General features: G+C 45.5%; 1 protein-coding gene across 5 annotated transcripts in view; it reads left to right on the top strand.

Annotated features, from left to right (window-relative positions):
- Positions 1-20604, top strand: part of LOC147102652 (uncharacterized) — a 449465-nt gene that overhangs the window by 176336 nt on the left and 252525 nt on the right. For 4 of the 5 annotated variants that reach the window (XM_085963336.1, XM_085963337.1, XM_085963338.1 and 1 more), the window contains one exon: positions 7234-7385. In XM_085963336.1, the coding sequence (XP_085819462.1) occupies positions 7234-7385 (152 nt within the window). Of the gene's footprint in view, positions 1-7233; positions 7386-9313; positions 9491-20604 lie in introns of those variants that run through there. The other variant, XM_085963340.1, reaches the window with a different exon arrangement.

Genomic DNA, 20604 nt, shown 5'->3' with positions numbered 1-20604 from the left:
GTTCAGCCTCAGACAGATGTTAGGGAGAGGGATGGAGTCGGTGGTTAGGGAACGGAGTTTGTGGCGGGGACCGAAAATAAGAGCTTCGGTCTTCCCAATATTTAATTGGAGAAAATTTTTGCACAGCTAGAACTGTATGTTGGACATGTAGTCTGACAATTTAGAGACCGTGGAGGGGTCCAGAGATGTGGTGGTGAGGTAGAGCTGGATGTCGTCAGCATACATGTGGAAACTGACGCTGTGTTTTCAGATGATGTCGCCAAGGGGCAACATGTAAATGAGAAATAGGAGAGGGCCAAGGATAGATCCTCGGGGGACACCTGAGGTAACGATGCGGGAACGGGAAGAGAAGCCGTTGCAGATGATTCTCTGGCTACGATTAGAGAGATAAGAATGGAACCAGGCGAGTGCAGTTCCATCCAGCTGGATGACGAATATTAAACCAATATTCTTTTCAAAGGAGATTTTTCTACAATGCATTGATAACCAGTGTTAAACAAGAGGCCATATTGCTTATTAGGATAGCTGTTGAAAAGTTGAAGCCCTTGTAGTATTTTTCTACAAAGTTTACTGGGAAAGGAAGTGTTACAAGTCCTGATCTGGTTACATCTTCCATTTCTCACTGAGCTCTAAGCAACCATGTGGGCAAGCTAACGTTTCACCTGCCTATCAGAATATAATAGTTTTGTGGGGAAGATAAATGTAGAGTGCATTCCTCACACACAGTCTTCAAGGAATTGGAAGACTGGCAGTATCCTTCATGTGAATAAAAATGAGCATGGTACTGGGCAGTGCCTTTCAGTGGCACTGAAATTGGCATCCAAGTGTTCGGTGGTACAAAGCAGGGACAACTGCAGATCTAAGTCTCATTTTGCTCGATACTCCATCGGCACTGCACCTAGCTGAAGCTGTGGCCTCACCCAAAAGGGAGGGGAGACAACCAGAAGGGAGATACATGCCTGGATGGTCCCTGGCATCTTGTGGTTTTGGTGGTGGCCAGGAAGTAAGCAGACTGAGATGGCTAAAACCACACACACAAAGCGTGAGGTGAGGGGAGGGGGCATGCTGTAGTACCTCTCCCATGATGATCAAGCATTTTAAAAAAATATGGCAGTTGTGGTAAACCACTGTATACCTGTCTGTATGTGTAATGTGTATTCCACTAGGTACAGGTCTGGACATGCCTCGGCTGACTCCTCCCACTATTCCAGGTATATAAGTGACTACCTCCCAGTCCCTTAGTATTCTGGACGGGTCGACCACTCGAGACAAGACCTTCATTCTTTAGTTAATAAAAGCCTGGTTGTTACTCGCTTAACCTCAGTCTTTTGAGTAATTGATGGCGCATCAATTTTATTAACTAAATTTTTTATAATGGAGAAGATCCTCACACCAGCATGCCTGGACCTGGACAGTCGGGAAGCGGACGCTTCCAACAAGTTTGCTCACTGGCTCACGTGCTTCGAGACATTCCTGACTGCCTCCACTGCGGTCGAAACGGATGCGGACAAACTGTCTGTCCTGATCTCCAAGGTGAACCACCGAGTGTACTCAGTCATCCGGGACGCGACCTCGTACACAGCCGCCCTCCAGCTCCTCAAGACCCAGTACACGCGCCCTGTGAACGAAGTATACGCCAGGCACCTTCTGGGGAGTCACAAGCAACAACCTGGGGAATCGACTGAGGAATACCTCCAAGCACTGTCCGTGCTTGGCCGGGCCTGTGGGTGTAAGGCGGTAACGCCCGCTAAGTACACGGAGGAACTGATCCGGGATGCCTTCGTAGCGGGCCACAGGTCCAACTACACCCGACAGCGACTACTGGAGCAGAGTGACCTCACCCTCGACAAAGCCTCCGAAATCGCTCTAACGCTGGACGCAGCCTACCGGGGCATGGATGCCTACTCCTCTACACCGTGGACGCCGCGGGGAACGACAACCTGGGACACGGTAGGACAGCCCCATAGCACCGTGCCACCCCAGCCACAGCCCAACAACGGCCCAACTACCGCAGCAGTGTCCCAAAGCCAGACAGCAGTACCCCAAGGCCAGCAATGCTACTTCTGTGGCCAGGCCAAACACCCCAGAGCGCGCTGCCCGGCAAAGAATGCGACCTGCTCGGGCTGCGGGAAAAAGGGACACTACGCCAGCGTCTGCAAGGCCAAAGCCACCCCGAACGCCAGCAGCGCCGCGTGTGGGCCGGGCGAGCCGCCATCTTGGGCCCCCAACAGCGCCCCGTGCGGGCCGCCATCTTGGGCCTCCCCAGCCATGTGCGAACCACCGCAGCAGCAGCCATCTTGGACGACTCCAGCCACATGGACGCCGCCATCTTGGACACCAGCCGGGACGCAGCAGACCGCCAACCCCCCCCCCCATCTGATACCCGCAGCGACACACTGACCCCTACGCTGGCCTCTGTTACGCTGGACCAAACGAGACCGCACCAACTAGCTCGGTCCAAAATGGACGTTAAGGTAAACGGCCATGCAATAAACTGCCTTTTTGACTCCGGGAGCACAGAGAGCTTCATCCACCCCGACATGGTGCGGCGTTGCTCTCTCCCAGTCTTGCCTGCGCACCAGCGGATTTCTATGGCCTCCGAGTCCCAGTCAGCGGACATTGGCGGCTACTGCGTGGTGACACTAGTAGTAGACGGGACTGTGTTCAATAATTTTAAACTCCTGGTCCTGCCCGACCTCTGCGCTGCCGTCCTACTGGGGTTGGATTTCCAGTGCCACCTCAAAAGCGTTACGATGGCGTATGGTGGCCCCCTCCCCCCACTCACAGTCCGTAGCCAGCAGCCTCCAAATTGCCCGCTGCGCACCAGATGCAACCTCTCCACACTGAGTCCCACCCCCCCTACTGTTTGCTAACCTCACCCCCGACTGTAAGCCCATCGCCACAAAGAGCAGGCGATACAGTGCCGGGGACAGGGTTTTCATCAAAACCGAAGTGGAGCGGCTCCTGAAGGAGGGGATTATTGAGGGCAGCTCCAGCCTCTGGCGAGCCCAGGTTGTGGTCGTTAAGACCGGCGAGAAACAACGCCTGGTCATCGACTACAGCCAAACAATAAACCGCTACACCCTGCTGGACGCCTACCCACTCCCCCGCATAGCTGACATGGTCAACCAGATCGCGCAGTACCATGTCTTTTCGACCATTGACCTGAAATCAGCGTACCACCAGCTCCCCATCCGCCCTGAAGACCGCCAGTATACTGCTTTTGAGGCAAACGGCCGCCTCTATCACTTCCTTAGGGTTCCCTTCGGCGTTACCAACGGGGGTCTCCGTCTTCCAAAGGGCGATGGACCGGATGGTCGATCAAAACGCGCTGCAGGCCACTTTCCCTTACCTAGACAATGTGACCATCTGCGGCCATGACTTGCAGGACCATGACGCAAACCTCGAGAAATTCCTCCGCACCGCCCAACTCCTGAACCTGACATATAACACGGAGAAGTGCATATTCCGCACAGACCGCCTCGCCATCCTTGGCTGTGTTGTGGAACATGGGGTCATCGGTCCCGACCCGGACCGGATGCGTCCCCTTATGGAACTCCCACTGCCCCACTGCCTAAAAGCCCTGAAGAGGTGCCTAGGGTTTTTTTCCTACTACGCCCAGTGGGTCCCCTACTATGCAGACAAAGCCCGTCCGCTGATCAAATCCACCTCTTTTCCCCTGACGGCAGAGGCCCGCTTGGCCTTCCACTGTATCAAGGAGGACATTGCCAAAGCCACCATGCACGCAGTGGACGAATCCATCCCCTTCCAGGTGGAAAGCGATGCGTCCGACTTCGCCCTGGCCGCCACCCTTAATCAGGCGGGGAGACCTGTGGCATTCTTCTCACGAACCCTCCAGGGCCCGGAGACCAGACACCCCGCGGTCGAGAAGGAGGCCCAGGCTATTGTGGAGGCTGTGCGTCATTGGAGGCACTACCTGGCCGGAAAACGATTTACCCTGTTCACTGACCAGCGTTCAGTTGCTTTTATGTTCAACAACAAGCAGAGGGGCAAAATCAAAAATGACAAGATCTTGAGGTGGAGAATCGAACTTTCCACCTACAACTACGAGATCTTGTACCGGCCTGGGAAGCTCAATGAACCCCCAGATGCCCTATCGCGTGGCACCTGCGCCAGCGTGCAGATCGATAGGCTGAGGGCCTTCCACAATGACCTCTGCCACCCGGGGGTCACCAGGTTCTTCCACTTCATCAAGGCCCGCAACCTGCCTTACTCCATCGAGGAGGTCAGGACCATGACCAAGAACTGCCAAGTCTGCGCTGAGTGCAAACCGCACTTTTATAGACCAGACAGAGCCCACCTGATAAAAGCCACCCGCCCTTTCGAACGCCTGAGCGTCGATTTTAAAGGGCCTCTCCCCTCCTCCGACCGCAATGTGTACTTCCTCAACATCATTGACGAGTACTCCCGTTTCCCGTTCGCTATCCCCTGCTCGGACACGACCAGTGCCACGGTCATTAAATCTGAACAGCCTCTTCACCCTGTTCGGTTTCCCCAGCTATATCCATAGCGACCGGGGCTCATCGTTTATGAGCGACGAACTCCGCCAGTACCTGCTCGCTAGGGGTATAGCCACAAGCAGGACCACCAGTTACAACCCCCGGGGGAACGGACAGGTGGAAAGAGAGAATGCAACAGTTTGGAAGGCCGCCCTACTAGCCTTAAAGTCTAGGGGCCTTCCGACCTCCCGCTGGCAGGAGGTGCTCCCCGATGCGCTCCACTCGATTCGGTCACTGCTCTGCACTGCCACCAATGCCACCCCTCACGAGAAAATGTTTGTCTTCCCAAGGAAGTCCACATCGGGGACATCGTTACCGCCATGGCTGACGTCCCCAGGGCCGGTACTACTGAGAAGACACGTGAGGGCCAATAAGACGGACCCCCTGGTCGAGAGGGTCGACCTCCTCCACGCCAACCCCCAGTACGCTTACATTGCGTACCCGGACGGGCGGGAGGACACAGTCTCCATACGAGACCTCGCACCCTCGGGGACCGCTGTAACCCACTACCCATTACCACCCTCCCCCCCCCCCCCACGACCCGATATCCAACCCCAGCAGCCAGCTCGCCTTGGACCGTCACCCACGAGGACTACACTCCAGGACCCCAGCCTACACGGGACGCAACGCCGGAAGCTCCACCACCCCTCCCGTCGCCACGTCGATCACAGCAGCAGACAAGACCTCCGGAGAGACTCCAATACACGAACTTTTAAATACACTTCACCCCGCCGGACTCCTTTTTAAACAAGGGGTGAATGTGGTAAACCACTGTATACCTGTCTGTATGTGTAATGTGTATTCCACTAGGTACAGGTCTGGACATGCCTCGGCTGACTCCTCCCACTATTCCAGGTATATAAGTGACTACCTCCCAGTCCCTTAGTATTCTGGACGGGTCGACCACTCGAGACAAGACCTTCATTCTTTAGTTAATAAAAGCCTGGTTGTTACTCGCTTAACCTCAGTCTTTTGAGTAATTGATGGCGCATCAGCAGTATACTAATTTACTTAATTGTTCAACAGAATATTGCATGTTAAGTATCAGCTTAACATCAATAAGTACATTTGTCTTTTTCCAATGCAGTTGAATTGCCATTTCATTAAATGATTGTAAAGGTGTGAAACACACAAAAACCTGTAGATGCTTGCATTTCAACCATTTCATTATCTGTACAATATATTAATTTTCATAAGCTCAAATTTTAAAACATGTTTGTACTAATTCCCCCCCCCCCCCCCCCAAAATATTGAGCCATACCTAATGGTTTTATCAGGGAACTTGATTACACTGTCTATCCACTGCCTACATAACAGGAACTACATTCACAAATAATTCATTAGCTGTGAAACATATTTGGACGTCCTAAGACTGTGAAAGGTGCTTTGAAAATGCAAGTTCTTTTACATATTTTGAAACTTGTCTCAAGTGTTGGCTATTAATAGAGCTGATATCCATGTTGTGCGGTGCAACTTGGATATTTAAATTAAGCTCTAAAGGTATGTTAGGATTCGAGTAGGACTCTAGTTGCTGACCACCTATTTCAATCATTGTTTAAATTCATTTTCTGATGTTCCCATTTGATAACAGATGTATGTTTATAGATGAAATTTAGATTATAAACAACACTAAACTGCCACCAGCCTTATTGCAGGTGTTGATGCTTTTGCACCAAGGTCCACATTTTATTTTCTCCCATTGCTTCCCCACCTCAGCATCATTTCTGGTTGTGCAGGAGTAGTGCTTTTATTTAGCTCTGGTAATCCTGTTTGATTTAGTCATGTAAGAGAATTGGACACACATTGTTCAGTGATGAAATGTGCTTAGGACTATTATTAATATTCGAGCTAGATTTAAAAGGTCGACTTGGTCTCCTTTGTGCCAAGGGTCTGAGGTAACCTTGGCTACCCATCCCAGCTGCTGGTCTTCCTCTGTGTAAAAATACTTCTAGCGTGAACTTGCATCCCTCTTGTTTTTCTGCCCAAGTGTATTGTTTTCAGTTTACTTTCTCTATTTCATATAGTATTTTATACCTCTACAAGCTTTCTGATGTAATAATAATAATGTATTATACAGGAAACTCTTTGGTATCCGGCACTGACGGGACCGGCGTGTTGCCGGTTGATTAAAATTTCCGGATGACTGAGGGGGTTATCTACCAAGGCTACTTTTAACAAACAAAAATAAAAAAAATCAAGAAATGTGCAGTATACAGTAATTGGGTACTCACCTACAGAATGTTGTGTTAAATGGATGGTGGAAGATGCTTGATTAAGTACAGTACTGCCAGTTGAGGGTAATGCAATGCAGTGACTACCAGCAGCGTGGGAGACACACAGTACCCCTGTAAAATGGCAGATCAGAAGAGACTACCGGCAGCACGGGAGAGTCAGGCTCCTGTTACAGGGGTATTGAGGTGTTCGGACTTCCGACAGCGCCAAGAAGCCGAGTAGTGGCAGTTTGGAGAACTACCCCCACTGACTGACTCGGTCACCGCAGGAGACTCGGACTCGGCAACATTTCCGGTTATTGAGGTGGTGTTTTCGGAGTGAGAATTTTGCCGGCTAATAGAGAATTCCGGATTTTTAGGTGCTGTTTAAACGAGAGTTTCCTGTAACATTACTGCTGCAAGGGATATTGCTGTTGGTTGTATTGAGTGTGTTCAAGTTGGTAGTGTTGTTGACCATAATATTTTTTTGTCTTGTCTTTCAGCCAAGCACCCTGCCACAAGGGACAGTTAACATGAACCAATGTACAGATGTCATTGATGCTGAACCCAAGACTGGTCAGAAGAATGCACTCTGCATTATAACCCCTGAACGTGAATTCTTCATTCGTGGAGAGTCCAAAGAAATAATTAATGGGTGAGTGAAAGTGTTCTAAATTTCAGATTAATTTTATGTTTGATTAAAGATAGCCTTTCAGTTTCTAGAAGGAAGAAAAAAAAGTTCTGAAAAAACCTGCAACGAAATGTCAACCAAGTATTTACGCCCGGCATTGCCCAAAGGTAACTCAGGACTTAACATATAAGTTATGAGGAAGATGACCCTGACCACAAACACACACTTAATTTGAGCAGTTTCTAAAGGTATGTGTTGCAACTTAAAAAAAAAAAAAAAAAAAAAATAGTATTTGCTAAAATTCAGCTCAACAAAAAATATTTTTTAAATCGAAGGACAGAAGTGGAAAGTTTAAATTTAGTTTAAAATTGTGCTTTGCTGTGGCACTGCTTGTGCGCCAATCTTATTCATGACCTCATTGTAATCAGATATCCACGTGTTAACAATTTTCTGACCTTCCTCAACCTTACCATCCACATACACTCCTACCCATATCTATTCTCCTTGACCTTAATGTAATGTGATCCCATATCACTTCCATGATTGGAATCAGTTAAGAGCTATTTCCAATCATGCCGCCTTCTCTTTCAGCATACACTTCCTTCTACAGCCCTCTACCATCTCTTACCCCTGGAAAAAAATCTGTACCCCTAACTCTCCAACTCCCTTTCTTTGGGCCTGCAGCTCTCACTGACATCACTGTCTTACCTCCATCATCCAGCTCTTGTTTTTTTTTTCTTCAGCACTCCCCCCTCCCCCTGGCCCAAGCTCCCGTGTACAATATCTACATTGGTGGATCAAACCTCTGGGCTAAAGAGTAGAATACATACAGTATTTTATTTTGAATGAGTCAATGTAGAGGTATGAGGATGGTGAGTGGTAGTGAAATGAAATTGTATTATATTCCTGTAAATATATGAGCAGCCCCAACACTGTCCCCTGTGGAATACCATGCACTGAATATATTTATCTGCGAAACTTCCCTCTGCCCTACACTTTTTGCTTTCTCTCTCTGCATGTGGTTATCATTTTCTTTGTGATACCTTAGCAAATGCTTCTCAAATCCTATAAACCACATACTATATCTATCCTCTATTGTTACTTTGAAGGATTCTATAAGGTTGCTGAAGCATGATCTGCCTTTTGGAATCCGTGCTGGCTGGCCCTCTAACTCGTGGTTATCCAAGTTTAATAATTTAATTCTGTATTAGAGACTCTTATTTACTGAAGTAAGACTAACTGGCCTATAATTTTCTCTGGCACCATTTCCCTATACATAAGTTTGGAAAATTGTGGTCAAATCCTAAGCTATTACTTTGCTACCATCCCACAGGATCCTTGAATGTAAACCAATCATGATTCTGATTTGTTTACCTTAAGTTTGAGGAACTTTTGTTTTACCATTTCTCTTTAAATAATAACCTCTGGTGGCTCTACAATCCCAATACTGTACTTACCTCTTAGGTAAAAAGTTGGGCAAAGCACTTATTTAGCGTGACTGCCGGTCCCTTGTACGCCACTACAAGTTTGCCTCCTTTATCTCTTCGTGGTGCAATCCCTACCTTGACTATCCTGTTGCTGCTAATGTAGAAAGCCTTTTTATTGTCCTTTGCTATTTGTTAATTTCATACCAACCTCAGCCTTTATAACTTGCCTTTTTATAGCTTTCATCATATAATTATATTTGTCCTAGGTTTCATGTTTCAAATTTGATCTTATCTTCCTATTCATTCAAGAAACTCCAGCCTTCCTTATTGGAATGTATTTGATTTTAATGCTTTTTATCTCCTCTTTAAATATTTACCATTACTGATGTATGGTTCTATTTGCCAATGTTTCCTTCCATTTAATCTTTGTAAATTCCCCTTTTTTGTCTCACTGTAATTTGCTTTTTTTTTGCTCAGTCAGTTGCCCTTGTCCTTGACTTTTCTGTTTCCTTTTCTGTTCTTGCATTGAACCTAATTATATTTAGGTCACCTGTGTGTTCTACTTCATTACCTAGAACCAGGTCAGGTAGTGCTTTGTTCCTTATTGGGATAGCAGCATCATGACTGAGAAAACTATTGCGACCATGCTGCTAGAGGAAAAAAAATCCCTCGTTCATCACATGTTTCCAAGTCTATTTTTGGGTAATTAAAACCATTTTCAATTATAACTCTCTTGTTGATACATGCTTCAATTTCCTTTCCACTGTTCGGTATGTACTCTACTCTCTAATGTGACTGGCACCTTACTATTCCTCAGCTCAATTCAAAGGGATTTTGTTTGGACCTCAATTCTTACTCTCTGGTGCAATGATAACCTCTAATTAGTGCAATGACCCCACCTCCCTTTCATTCTTCCCTGTAAGTTTTATACCCAAGAATACTTGGTTGCCAATCCTGACTTAGCTGCAACCATGTCTCAGTTACTGCTGTTGTGTGGTTGATTTTCCATTTTAATCGATGATTTCTGTTTCCCACTTTTGTTTTCTTATACCCTGTGCATTACTATACATATTTTTTCAATTTGGATTCCCTTAGTTTGGCAATGTTTTTGCCTTTCTAGTGCTTATTCTTTACTAATCTAGTCTTGCTTAACCACTTTCAACCTTTTCTATCTGCATATTCCCTGTAGTGGCAGGAATGACGTGTGAAGAGAGATTGGGTCGATTAGGCTTATATTCGCTAGAGTTTAGAAGACTGAGAGAGGATCTCATTGAAACTTATAAAATTCTAACAGGAATAGACAGACTAGATGCAGGATGTTCCCGATGCTGGGGGGAGTCAGAACCAGGGGTCACAGTCTAAGGATAAGGGGTAAGCCATTTAGTACTGAAATGAGGAGGAATTTCTTCACCCAGAGAGTGGTTAACCTGTGGAATTCTCTACCACAGAAGGCAGTTGAGGCCAATTCATTAAATATATTCAAGAAGGAGTTAGAGATATTTCTTAAAGCTAAAGGGATCAAGGGATATGGGGAGAAAGCAGGGGACAGGGTACTGAATTTGGGTGATCAGCCATGATCGCATTGAATGGCGGAGCAGGCTCGAGGGGCCGAATGGCCTACTCCTGCTCCTATCTTCTATGTTTCTATGTTTACACCTAATGCTTACTTTTCCTTCCAAGCTGCCCTGCTCTACTCTTTTTTTCCCTCCCACTCTCCAACATAGTTTAAACTATCCCTATTGCTCTGTTAACTACCCTACAAAGATAAAGGCCCCAGCTCTGTTCAGGTATTATGGGATTGATCTAGCTCAGTCTTATATCATAACTGATTCCAATGCCCCAGGAATCTGAATGGAAGGCTCCAGGAATTTGAACCTTTCTGCAGCAGCTACTTTTGTTGCATCAGGACAAAAACAATACTTTCCAAAGGTGCAGATGGTTTTATTATGCCTCATGCATGTACCAGTTCACAACAATATTCTCTTTAAGCTGCACAGCACTCTGGAGCTCCTGTGCAGCCAGCTCACCGGCCTTTAAATGCAAAAGCTGCGGATGCACGTATTTTTGAATGGGCCATATGGCCCAAAGGGAACATTGGTTCACAGGACAATTTGCTATGCTTATGGCGCCTGCAGTGGAAATTATGGCAATTCATTTCTGATGCATGTATTTTTTGGAGACTACGTGCAGATTTCTGCAAAATTTACTATTTTTAGTAAGCTTTATTCAGTTCCTGTTCTAAAACAGGTTTGTGTAAGATTGATTAGGGAGTTGCAATGTGAAGAATTTTGCAGAGTTTACTTAATCCTGTACTGTTACTCATTCATGTTGAAATGGAACTATCTCCACACTACCCGTGACTTTGTTATAAATGAGATGGAAGTCCTAGATAGGTTGATTGGACTCATAACAAACAAATACTTAAACATAGATGGTATTTATCCCAGAGTGCAACAGGACAGAGTAACATAGATTTGTGAGGCACCGATGATCATTAAAAGTGTAGTTTGAACCTGTCGATGGACACTGGGGAGCACTCAAAGACCCTGCTAAGAAAGCCCTATTCAGCCTGCGCCTCACAACCAACCTGACTACTCCCAGTGATTCAGAGACAGTGTCCACAGGGCCTGGTCTGCACTCGAGGCCTCCATAATCATCACCTGTGAAGAAATGCTCGATCACTCGTGCTGTGGAGGCTCTGTCATTGGGTATATTCAAAAACAGAAGTCAATAGATTTCTGACTAGTAAGGGCATCAAACGATATGGCGATAGAGCCGGTGAATGGAATTGAGGCAGAAAATCAGCCATGATCTCATTGAATGGCAGAGCAGGTTCGAAGGGCCAAATGACCTACTCCTACTCCTCTTTCTTATGTTCTTATGAAACACTGAAGACTGGTTCGATGAGAACAACCAGGAGATCCAGGAGCTAATCTGCAAGCGCAAGGCATTCCTGATCTGGAAACGGCAACAGAACTCGAGAGCAAGAAAGCAGCTCTACAGACGCCTGAAGGCCGAGGTGCAACAAAAAACTCGCAACCTAAAGAACAGATGGTGGGTGGAGAAAGCGCAGGAGATCCAGCAGCTAGCCGACAACCACGGCGTGCGTGGATTCTTTAGCGCAGTCAAGACCACCTACGGCCCAAGGTCCTTCCCTACTGCGGGCCAAGAACAGAGGTACTCATCAAGGACAGAGAGGCAGTCAGCGCCCACTGGAAGGAGCACTTCAAAGATCTCCTTAACCGAGACTCTGTCTTCGACGCGAGTGTCCTCCACTCCATCCCGCAGCATGCTATCAGCCACCGCCTCAGCACAACCCCAGCCCGGCATGAGGTTGAAAAGGCCATCCGACAACTGAAGAACAACAAGGTCTCGGGAGCAGATGGAATCCCTGCCGAGGCGCTAAAACATGGCGGAGAAGCACTATTGGCGCGAATACATGAACTCATTTCTCATATTTGGAAGGAGGAGAGCATGCCAGGGCATCTCGGAGACGCTGTAATCATGACCATCTTCAAAAAAGGTGACAAGTCCGATTGCAGTAATTACAGAGGAGCCTCCCTGCTGTCTGCCACAGGGAAAGTCAATGCAAGAATCCTCCTCAATCGCCTTCTCCCAGTGGCTGAAGAGCTCCTCCCAGAGTCGCAATGCAGATTCCGCTCACTAAGGGGCACAATGGACATGATCTTCACCGCACGTCAACTACAAGAGAAATGCAGGGAACAGCAACAACCGCTGTACATGGCCGCCTTTGACCACACAGAGGCCTTCGACACCGTCAACTGTGAGGGATTATGGAGTAGTGTCCTCAAATTCGGCAGCCCTCAAAAGTTTGTCCTCCGCCTGCATCGCGATGAAATGCAAGCTGTGATCCTGGCCAACGGATCCTCCACAGACCCAATTCACATACAGACCGGGGTCAAGCAAGGTTCTGTCATCGCACCAACGCTCTTCTCGATCTTCCTGGCTGCAATGCTCCATCTCACCCTCAGTAAGCTCCCTGCTGGAGTGGAGCTAATCTACAGAACAAACGGGAAACTGTTCTACCTCTGTCGCCTCCAGTCCAGATCCAAGGTCGTCCCATCCTCTGTCATCAAATTACAGTATGCAGACGGCGCTTGTGTCTGTGCACACTGAGGCCAAACTCCAAACCATCGTCAACACCTTCACCGAAGCGTACAAGAGCATGGGCCTTACACTAAACATCCGTAAGACAAAGGTCCTCTACCAGCCTGCCCCCGCCACACGGTACTGCTCCCCGATTATCAAAATCCATGACGAGGCCTTGGACAACGTGGACCACTTTCCATACCTCGGGAGCCTACTGTCAACGAGGGCAGACGTCGATGATTAAGTCCAACAGCGCCTTCAGTGTGCCAGTGCACCTTTCGGTCGCCTAAGGAAGAGAGTGTTTGAAGACCAGGACCTCAAACCCAGCACCAGGCTCATGGTCTACAGAGCAGTAGTGATGCCCGCCCTCCTGTATGCTTCAGAGACATGGACTATGTACAGCAGGCACCTCAAAGCACTGGAGAGGTACCAGCAACGTTGCCTCCGCAAATCCTGCAAATCCATTGGCAGGATAGGCGTACCAACGTCCGTGTTCTCACTCAGGCCAGCATTGAAGCTTTGACCACGCTCGGATCAGCTCCGATGGATGGGCCACATCGTCTGCACGCCGGATACGAGATTCCCAAAACAAGCGCTCTACTTGGAGTTCCGACGTGGCAAGAGAGCCCCAGGTGGGCAGAGGAAATGCTTCAAGGGCACCCTCAAAGTCTCCTTGGAAAAAGTGCAACATCCCCACCGACACCTGGGAATCCCTGGCCCAAGACCGCACAAAGTGGAGGAGAAGCATCTGGGAAGGCGCTGAACACCTCGAGTCTCTTCGCCGGGAGCAAGTGGAAGCCAAGCGCAAACAGCAGAAGGAGCGCACATCAACCCAAGCACCCCACCCACCCGTCCCTTCAACCACTGTCTGCCCCACCTGTAACAGAGACTGTAGGTCCCGCATCAGTCACCCGAGAACTCATTTTTAGTGTGGAAGCAAGTTATCCTCCTCAGTTCCGAGGGACTGCTTAAGAAGAAGGAGGATGCTGGGGAGGTACCAGAAGATTGGAAGCAGGCTAATGGGCCATATTCACAAAAAGGGTGACAAAACAGACATGGAAAGCTACAAACCATCTAATCTTACTTCCATTCCATGTAAAATAATGGAATTCATTAACAGGAGTAAACTTGAGGATTATCTGGACAACAATAATCTAGTTAACAGCAGTCAGCATAGATTCAGAAGGGGAAGATGTTGCTTGATTAAAATTCTTTGACTTCTTTGAGAAAATGACTATGATAGGGTGTGTCACATCAAAGGCTAATAATTAAGCTCCAAGCTGAAAGCTGTGGGGTTTCATCCAAAACTCTCCTTACTGTATTCTAACTCGCACCAAGACCCGTTCACCCATTACCCCTCTGCTTGCTGACCTATATTAGCTCCCAGTCCGACAATACCTAGATTTTAAAATTCTCCTCCTTGTTTTCAAATCCCTTCAAGGTCTCGTCCCTCCCTATTTCTGTAACCTCCTCCAGCCTATAACCCTGCGAAATCTCTGTGCTCCTCCAATTCTGGCCTCTTGCGCATCCCCAATTTTAATCGCTCCACCATTGGCGGCTGTGCCTTCAGCTGCCTAGCCCCAAAGCTCTGGAATTATCTCCCTAAATCTCTCTGCCTTGCTATCTCACTCCCTTCTTTAAGACGCTCCTTTAAAACTTGCCTCCTTGATCCGTCCTAATACCTCCTTATCTGGCTCGGTGTCAAATTCTGTTTGATAACGCTCCTGTGAAGTTCCTTGGGATGTTTGACTACGTCAAAGACGCTATATAAATGCAAGTTGTTTCAGAATTAATCATAGAGATAGTTAAGGAACTGCCTAAAGGGTAGGAAACGAGGAGTATTCGTTGGAGGATTTAAGCCAGTGTAGGAAATACTGAGTAGCGTGCCTCAGGGCTCAGTGTTGGGACCAGTATATTGTTATAATTTACATAAATGATCTGAATTCAGAAACTCAACGCAAAGGGGTCAGATTTGTAGATGATGCCAAACTAGCAGGAGCAGTGGAATTGGAAGAGGCAGCTCGGAAACTACTGAATGAGTTGGACAAGATATGTAAGTGGGCCGAACAGTGACAGATGAAATTTAATGCACATGTGTAAAGTGCTACACATAGGAAGAAAAATATACCACATGCATACTCCCTGAATGGTGTTGAAATAAGGATAAAGTCAGAGACCTTGGAGTCTTAATAGTCCCTAGGCTAAACTTGTCCAACCAATGCAGCGTATACTCAACAAAGCCAATAAGGGTGTTGAACTACATAGCCAAAACAGTATATAGATTAGAAGAGTATCTTATAGCACTCTTAGTCTGATCACACTTTGAATACTGCGCCAGTTGTGTTCTTCAGGAAAGACAGACTTGCATTTATATAGTGCTTTCCGCGACCTCAGGATGTTCCAAAGCACTTTACAGCCATTGAAGTACTTTTTGCAGTGTAGTCACTGGTGTAACGTGGGAAATGCGACAGCCAATTTGAGCATAACAAGTTCCCACAAACAACCATGAAGTATTGACCAGATAATCTGTTTTAGGTGTTGCTTGAGGGATAAATGTTGGCATGGATACCGGGATATCTCCCCTGCTCTTGTTCGAATGGTGCCAATGGAACTTTTATGTTCATCTAAAAGGGCAGACAGGTCCTCGGTTTAACGCCCCATCCGAAAGTGCAGCACTCCCTCAATACTGCACTGGAGTGTCAGCCTAGATTTTGTGCTCAAGTCTTGAGTGGGACTTGAACCCAAAACCATCTGACTCATAGGCGAGAGAGTTACCACTGAGCCACGGCTGACACGAGATCCGTTCAAGCAGCAGAACCAGTGCAGAGAAGAGCCAGATGGCTAATCCCCAGCGTCGGGTATAAGTTATGAGGGAAGACTGGACCAACTTGGGCTTTTCAGACTGTAAAGGTGACTAAGAGACGATCTTGCGTGCAAGATAGTTAGCAGTATAGAAAAAGTTAACCCTAAATATAACTTAAACTGCAGGAGTAGAACAAGGGGACATCTGTTCAAACCTATGTTTCAAGGGTACTTTTAGAACAGATATCAGGATATTCTTCTTCCCATGAAGAGTTTTAAATGGGGAGAGATTACAAAATGCTGAGGTACAGAGCGATCTGGGGGTCCTTGTACATGAATCACAAAAAGTTAGCATGCAGGTACAGCAAGTAATTAGGAAGACAAATGGAATGTTGGCCTTTATTGCAAAGGGAATGGGGTATAAAAGTAGGGAAGTCCTGTGACAACTGTGCAGGGCGTTGGTGAGACCACACCTGGAGTACTATGTACAGCTTTGGTCTCCTTATTTAAGGAAGGATATACTTGCATTGGAGGCAGTTCAGAGAAGGTTCACGAGGTTGATTCCGGAGATGAAGGGGTTGTCTTATGAAGAACGGTTGGGCCTATACACATTGGAGTTTAGAAGAATGAGAGGGGATCTTAGTGAAACATATGATTCTGAAGGGGCTTGACAGGGTAGATGCTGAGAGGATGTTTCCCCTCGTGGGGGAATCTAGAACTTGGGGGCATAATTTCAGAATAAGGGGGCACCCTTTAAGTCGGAAATGAGGAATTTCTTCTCAGTGGGTTGTGAATCTTTGGAATTCTCTTCCCCAGGGAGCTGTGGAGGCTGGGTCATTGAATATATTTAAGGTGGAGATGGACAGATTTTTGAACGATAAGGGAGTCGAGGGTTCTGGGGTACGGGCAGGGAAGTGGAGTTGAGGTCAAGATCAGATCAGCCATGATCTTATTGAATGGCGGAGCAGGCTCGAGGGGCCAAATGACCTACTCCTGCTCCTACGTCTTATGAATGATCAAGGTGTGGAATAAACTTCCAGATATAGTAGTGGAGGCAAAAATTTAGAAATCATTTGAGAAACTATTGGATGTTTCTGCGGGCTGATATTAGGGTGTCTCTGGATGGATGAATCGAGGTGAGCCGAATGGCCTTCCTCATCCATAATTATCTTGTGATCTTAAAATGTTGTCTTTTGGATGCTCTTTGGCAGATACAGAGGATCGCATTTTTAAGTTTCCCTCTTGGTGAAACTGCAAATCTGGGGTTGGCTTTTCAAAACTATGAATTCTTGAAATTCTTCTTCCAATGTTTTCAAAGTATGGAAATTAATAAATGTGACCAAATAGCTTGTATAAAACAAAAACCAAAAAGGACTGATGGTTACAAGTAATAACAAGTTGTTTAAAACAATTGTTTCAAAACTGATTCTATGACAAAAATAGGGTTTCTTCCATCTGTGTTCTAATGTGGCTAATATAACCACATTGACGTACAGGGAACTTTCTGGTATCCGGCACGGACGGGACCGACGTGTTGCCGGTTCACCACCAATTCCGGATAACCGAACGCTATAGTTAAAACATACGGAGCTTCTGAGCTCCGTATCTAGCAACAAACCCTGTTGCTTAGCAACAGCTTCAAAACAATCAGCACAGCTTGCAAGCGTCTCTGTAGCTTAGCAACAGCTTCAGTTAGACGCTTGCACAGCCAGAAATGAGTTTAAAAAAAAAAAGTAACTAAAAGTAAAAAAAAGTTACCTGATCAGACTCCTGAATTTTGCCGGTTAACTGACATTTCCGGTTATTTAGTGGCCAGTTAATCGAAAGTTTCCTGTATAGTGAACTATACGATTAGCTGGCCTGGAAGAAATTTTTTTATCTTTCAGATCTCAAATTATAAGTTTCTTTTCTTTATTTTCTAACATGGCATTTTTTTTTAATGCTTCTCTTCAAGGAACTGGATTCTCAATCCATGGATTTTTACTTTTTTTTTTAAATGATAGCTACAATAAATATATTTTGCTGGTATATTCTTTTGACTTTTCTGCGTAACACTAAAACAGTTTCAAGACGGATGTAGAATTTAATGCATGATTGAAAAGCTGCTAATTTGAAATGACATTCTTGTCAAACCAAACTTTCCAGGCATTTTAATATTTTTTAGTTCTTTTCTCTTGACTGGCTTTACCCAATGTATTTTGACCACCTTTGTGGTTCATTGCTGGTCTTTAATTAACTTACTATTTTAATTGTGTTTTTAAAAGTAAGACTACCTCATGTTCTTTATGCCAGTTTGAACCAGATTAGAAAGCTGTGTCTAGTTCTTCTTTTCACAGTGTCTAAATTGTGCATGTCATACTTTTTAAAGTGTGTTTGTATTTCCTCTACGTTCATATTCATATATCTCTTCTCTTACCCCTTTTGATTATTAATTATAAAAGAAAAAGAAAGATTTGCATTTATATAGTGCCTTTCATGACCTCAGGATGTCCCAAAGCGCTTCACAGCCAATTAAGTACTATTAAATTATTAATGCCTGTGTGACACTAGAAACTGATTTGATATTTGCTATTAAATACGCTACCTTGAAAATGAAATACTCTGGAAGGCACTGTAGTTAGTATGACTTGAAATGGATAGCATGCCCAAAAATCTGTTACTCCAAGTTGCAAAACTCTTAAAATGAAATGGTCTTGTGATTAACAAAAGTTTAAAAAAAATACAGTATGCTAGTTAGCAATTTGGAACATTGTTCCCTTCAATTTTGTGGCCTTGATATGAGCCCTTTTCAATGATAACTGGGCCCTAAATTTCCTTTTAACTATATCGATCAATCACTTCTCCCTTATGTCCTTCCCACCTCTACCCCATGTGCCTTTGTATTTCCCTCACTAACCTAGATATTTACAAGAAAGGTTAAACTATATAATTATGTCAGAGTTGGTTGCGTAGTCATTCAAGTTGAATGTTTTGTCTTGTACAGGGCGCCTGGGTAGTGCAATAGATTAACGGAACCTTCACTAGCGTGGCTAAATTCAAGTCCAGCCCAGATGATTAGATGAAATTCTCTGGTTCTGGCTGCAGGGATCCTATGTGAAATTCATTTACCAAGTCTTGACCTAGCTCCCAATGGATATTGGGTCACCGCAAAAATAATGCCATTAAATTGGCAATTTCCAAGAACTATTCACCTAGACACAATCCTACAAGGATAACTAAAGATATAGAGATTAAAATGAAACCGGAAAAGGAGGCTTATGATCAATGTCGGATTCATAATACAGTAGAGAATCAAGCAGAATACCGAGTGCAAAGGAGAACTGAATAAAGATGAAAGAGTGTATGAGGAATGATTAGTGGATAATGTAAAAGGGAACACTAAAGTCTTTTATAAACATATAAGTAGTAAAAGGACAGTCAAAGGAAGGGTGGGGGTGATTAGGGACCAAAAAGAAGATCTTGTGGCAGCAGAGAGCATGGCGGAGGTACTAAATGAGTACTTTGCATCTGACTTCACAAAACAAGAGGATGCTGCCAATGTCACAGCAAAGGAGGGACAGTAGAGAAATTAGATTGGATCAAAATATATAAAGAGGAGGTACTTAGAGTTGACAGTGCTCAAAGTAGAAAAGCCACCCGGTCTGGATGGGATGCATCCTAGTTTGCCGAGGGAAGTAAGGGTGGAAATAGTGGGCTATACCTATAATCTTCTTTTAACCCTCCTTGGATATTAGAGTGGCTTGGATAGGCGAGTGGTGCCAGAGGACTGGAGGGTTGTAAATGTTATACCCCTGTTCAAAAAAGGAGATGGGGATAATCCCGGTAACTACAGGTCAGTCAACCTAACGTCAGTGGTACGGAAACTTTTAAAGACAATAATCGGGGACAAAATTGTCACTTGGAAAAACATGGGTTAATAAATGAAAGTATGGCAAATTATGTCTGATAAACTTGATTGAGTTTGATGAAGTAATGGAGAGGGTTTATGAGGATAGTGCAGTTGGTGTTTATCTGAACTTTGAAGCCCATGAGATTACAGGGGTAGTGGCAGCGTGGGTAGAAAATTGGTTAAGGGACAGAAAGCAGAGAGTAATGGTGAACGGTTGTTTTTCAGACTGGAGGGATGTATACAGTGGTGTCCCCCAGGGGTTAGTATTAGGACCACTGCTCTTACTGATTTGTATTAATAACCTGGACTTTGGTATAGACAGCATAATTTCAAAGTTTGCAGATGATACGAAACTCTGAATTATAGTAAACCGTGAGGAGGATAGTAGCAGACTTCAGGTGGACGTAGACGGACTGGTGAAATTATGCATTTTGGAAGGAAGGATGAGGAGAGGCAATATAAACTAAATGATACAATTTTAAATGGGGTGCGGGGACAGAGTGACCTGGGGGCTTATGTAGACAAATCTTTGAAAGTGGCAGGATGTTGATGAGGCTGTTTAAAAATAGCATACAAGATCCTTGGCCTAGTAAATAGAGGTACAGTGAGCAAAAGCAAGAAAGTTATGCTAAACCTTTATAAATCACTTGCTAGGCCTCAGCTGGAGTATTGTGCCCCATTCTGAGCATCACACTTCAGGAAGGATGTCAAGGCCTTGGAGAGAATAATACCAGGGATGAGGGACTTCAGTTACATGGAGAGACTAGAGAAGCTGGAATTGTTTACTTTGAGCAGAGAAGATTAAGGGGAGATTTAATAGAGGTGTTCCAAATTATGAGGGATTTTGAGAGTATGTAGGGAAAAACTTTTCACTCGCAGGAGGACACAGATTTAAGGTAATTGGCAAAAGAACCAGAGGGGAATTCAGAATTTTATTCACGCAGCAAGTTGTTGTGACCTGGAATGCACTGCCTGAAAGGGTGGTGGAAGCAGACTCAATAGTAACTTTCAAAAG

The sequence above is a fragment of the Somniosus microcephalus genome, chromosome 21 (assembly GCF_052327205.1).
Source record: "Somniosus microcephalus isolate GS21.2 chromosome 21, FLI_Smic_1.0, whole genome shotgun sequence".
In the NCBI taxonomy this organism is placed as follows: domain Eukaryota; kingdom Metazoa; phylum Chordata; class Chondrichthyes; order Squaliformes; family Somniosidae; genus Somniosus; species Somniosus microcephalus.
The sequence above is the reverse complement of the archived record's forward strand: the minus strand, read 5'-3'. Positions and strand labels throughout refer to the sequence as shown.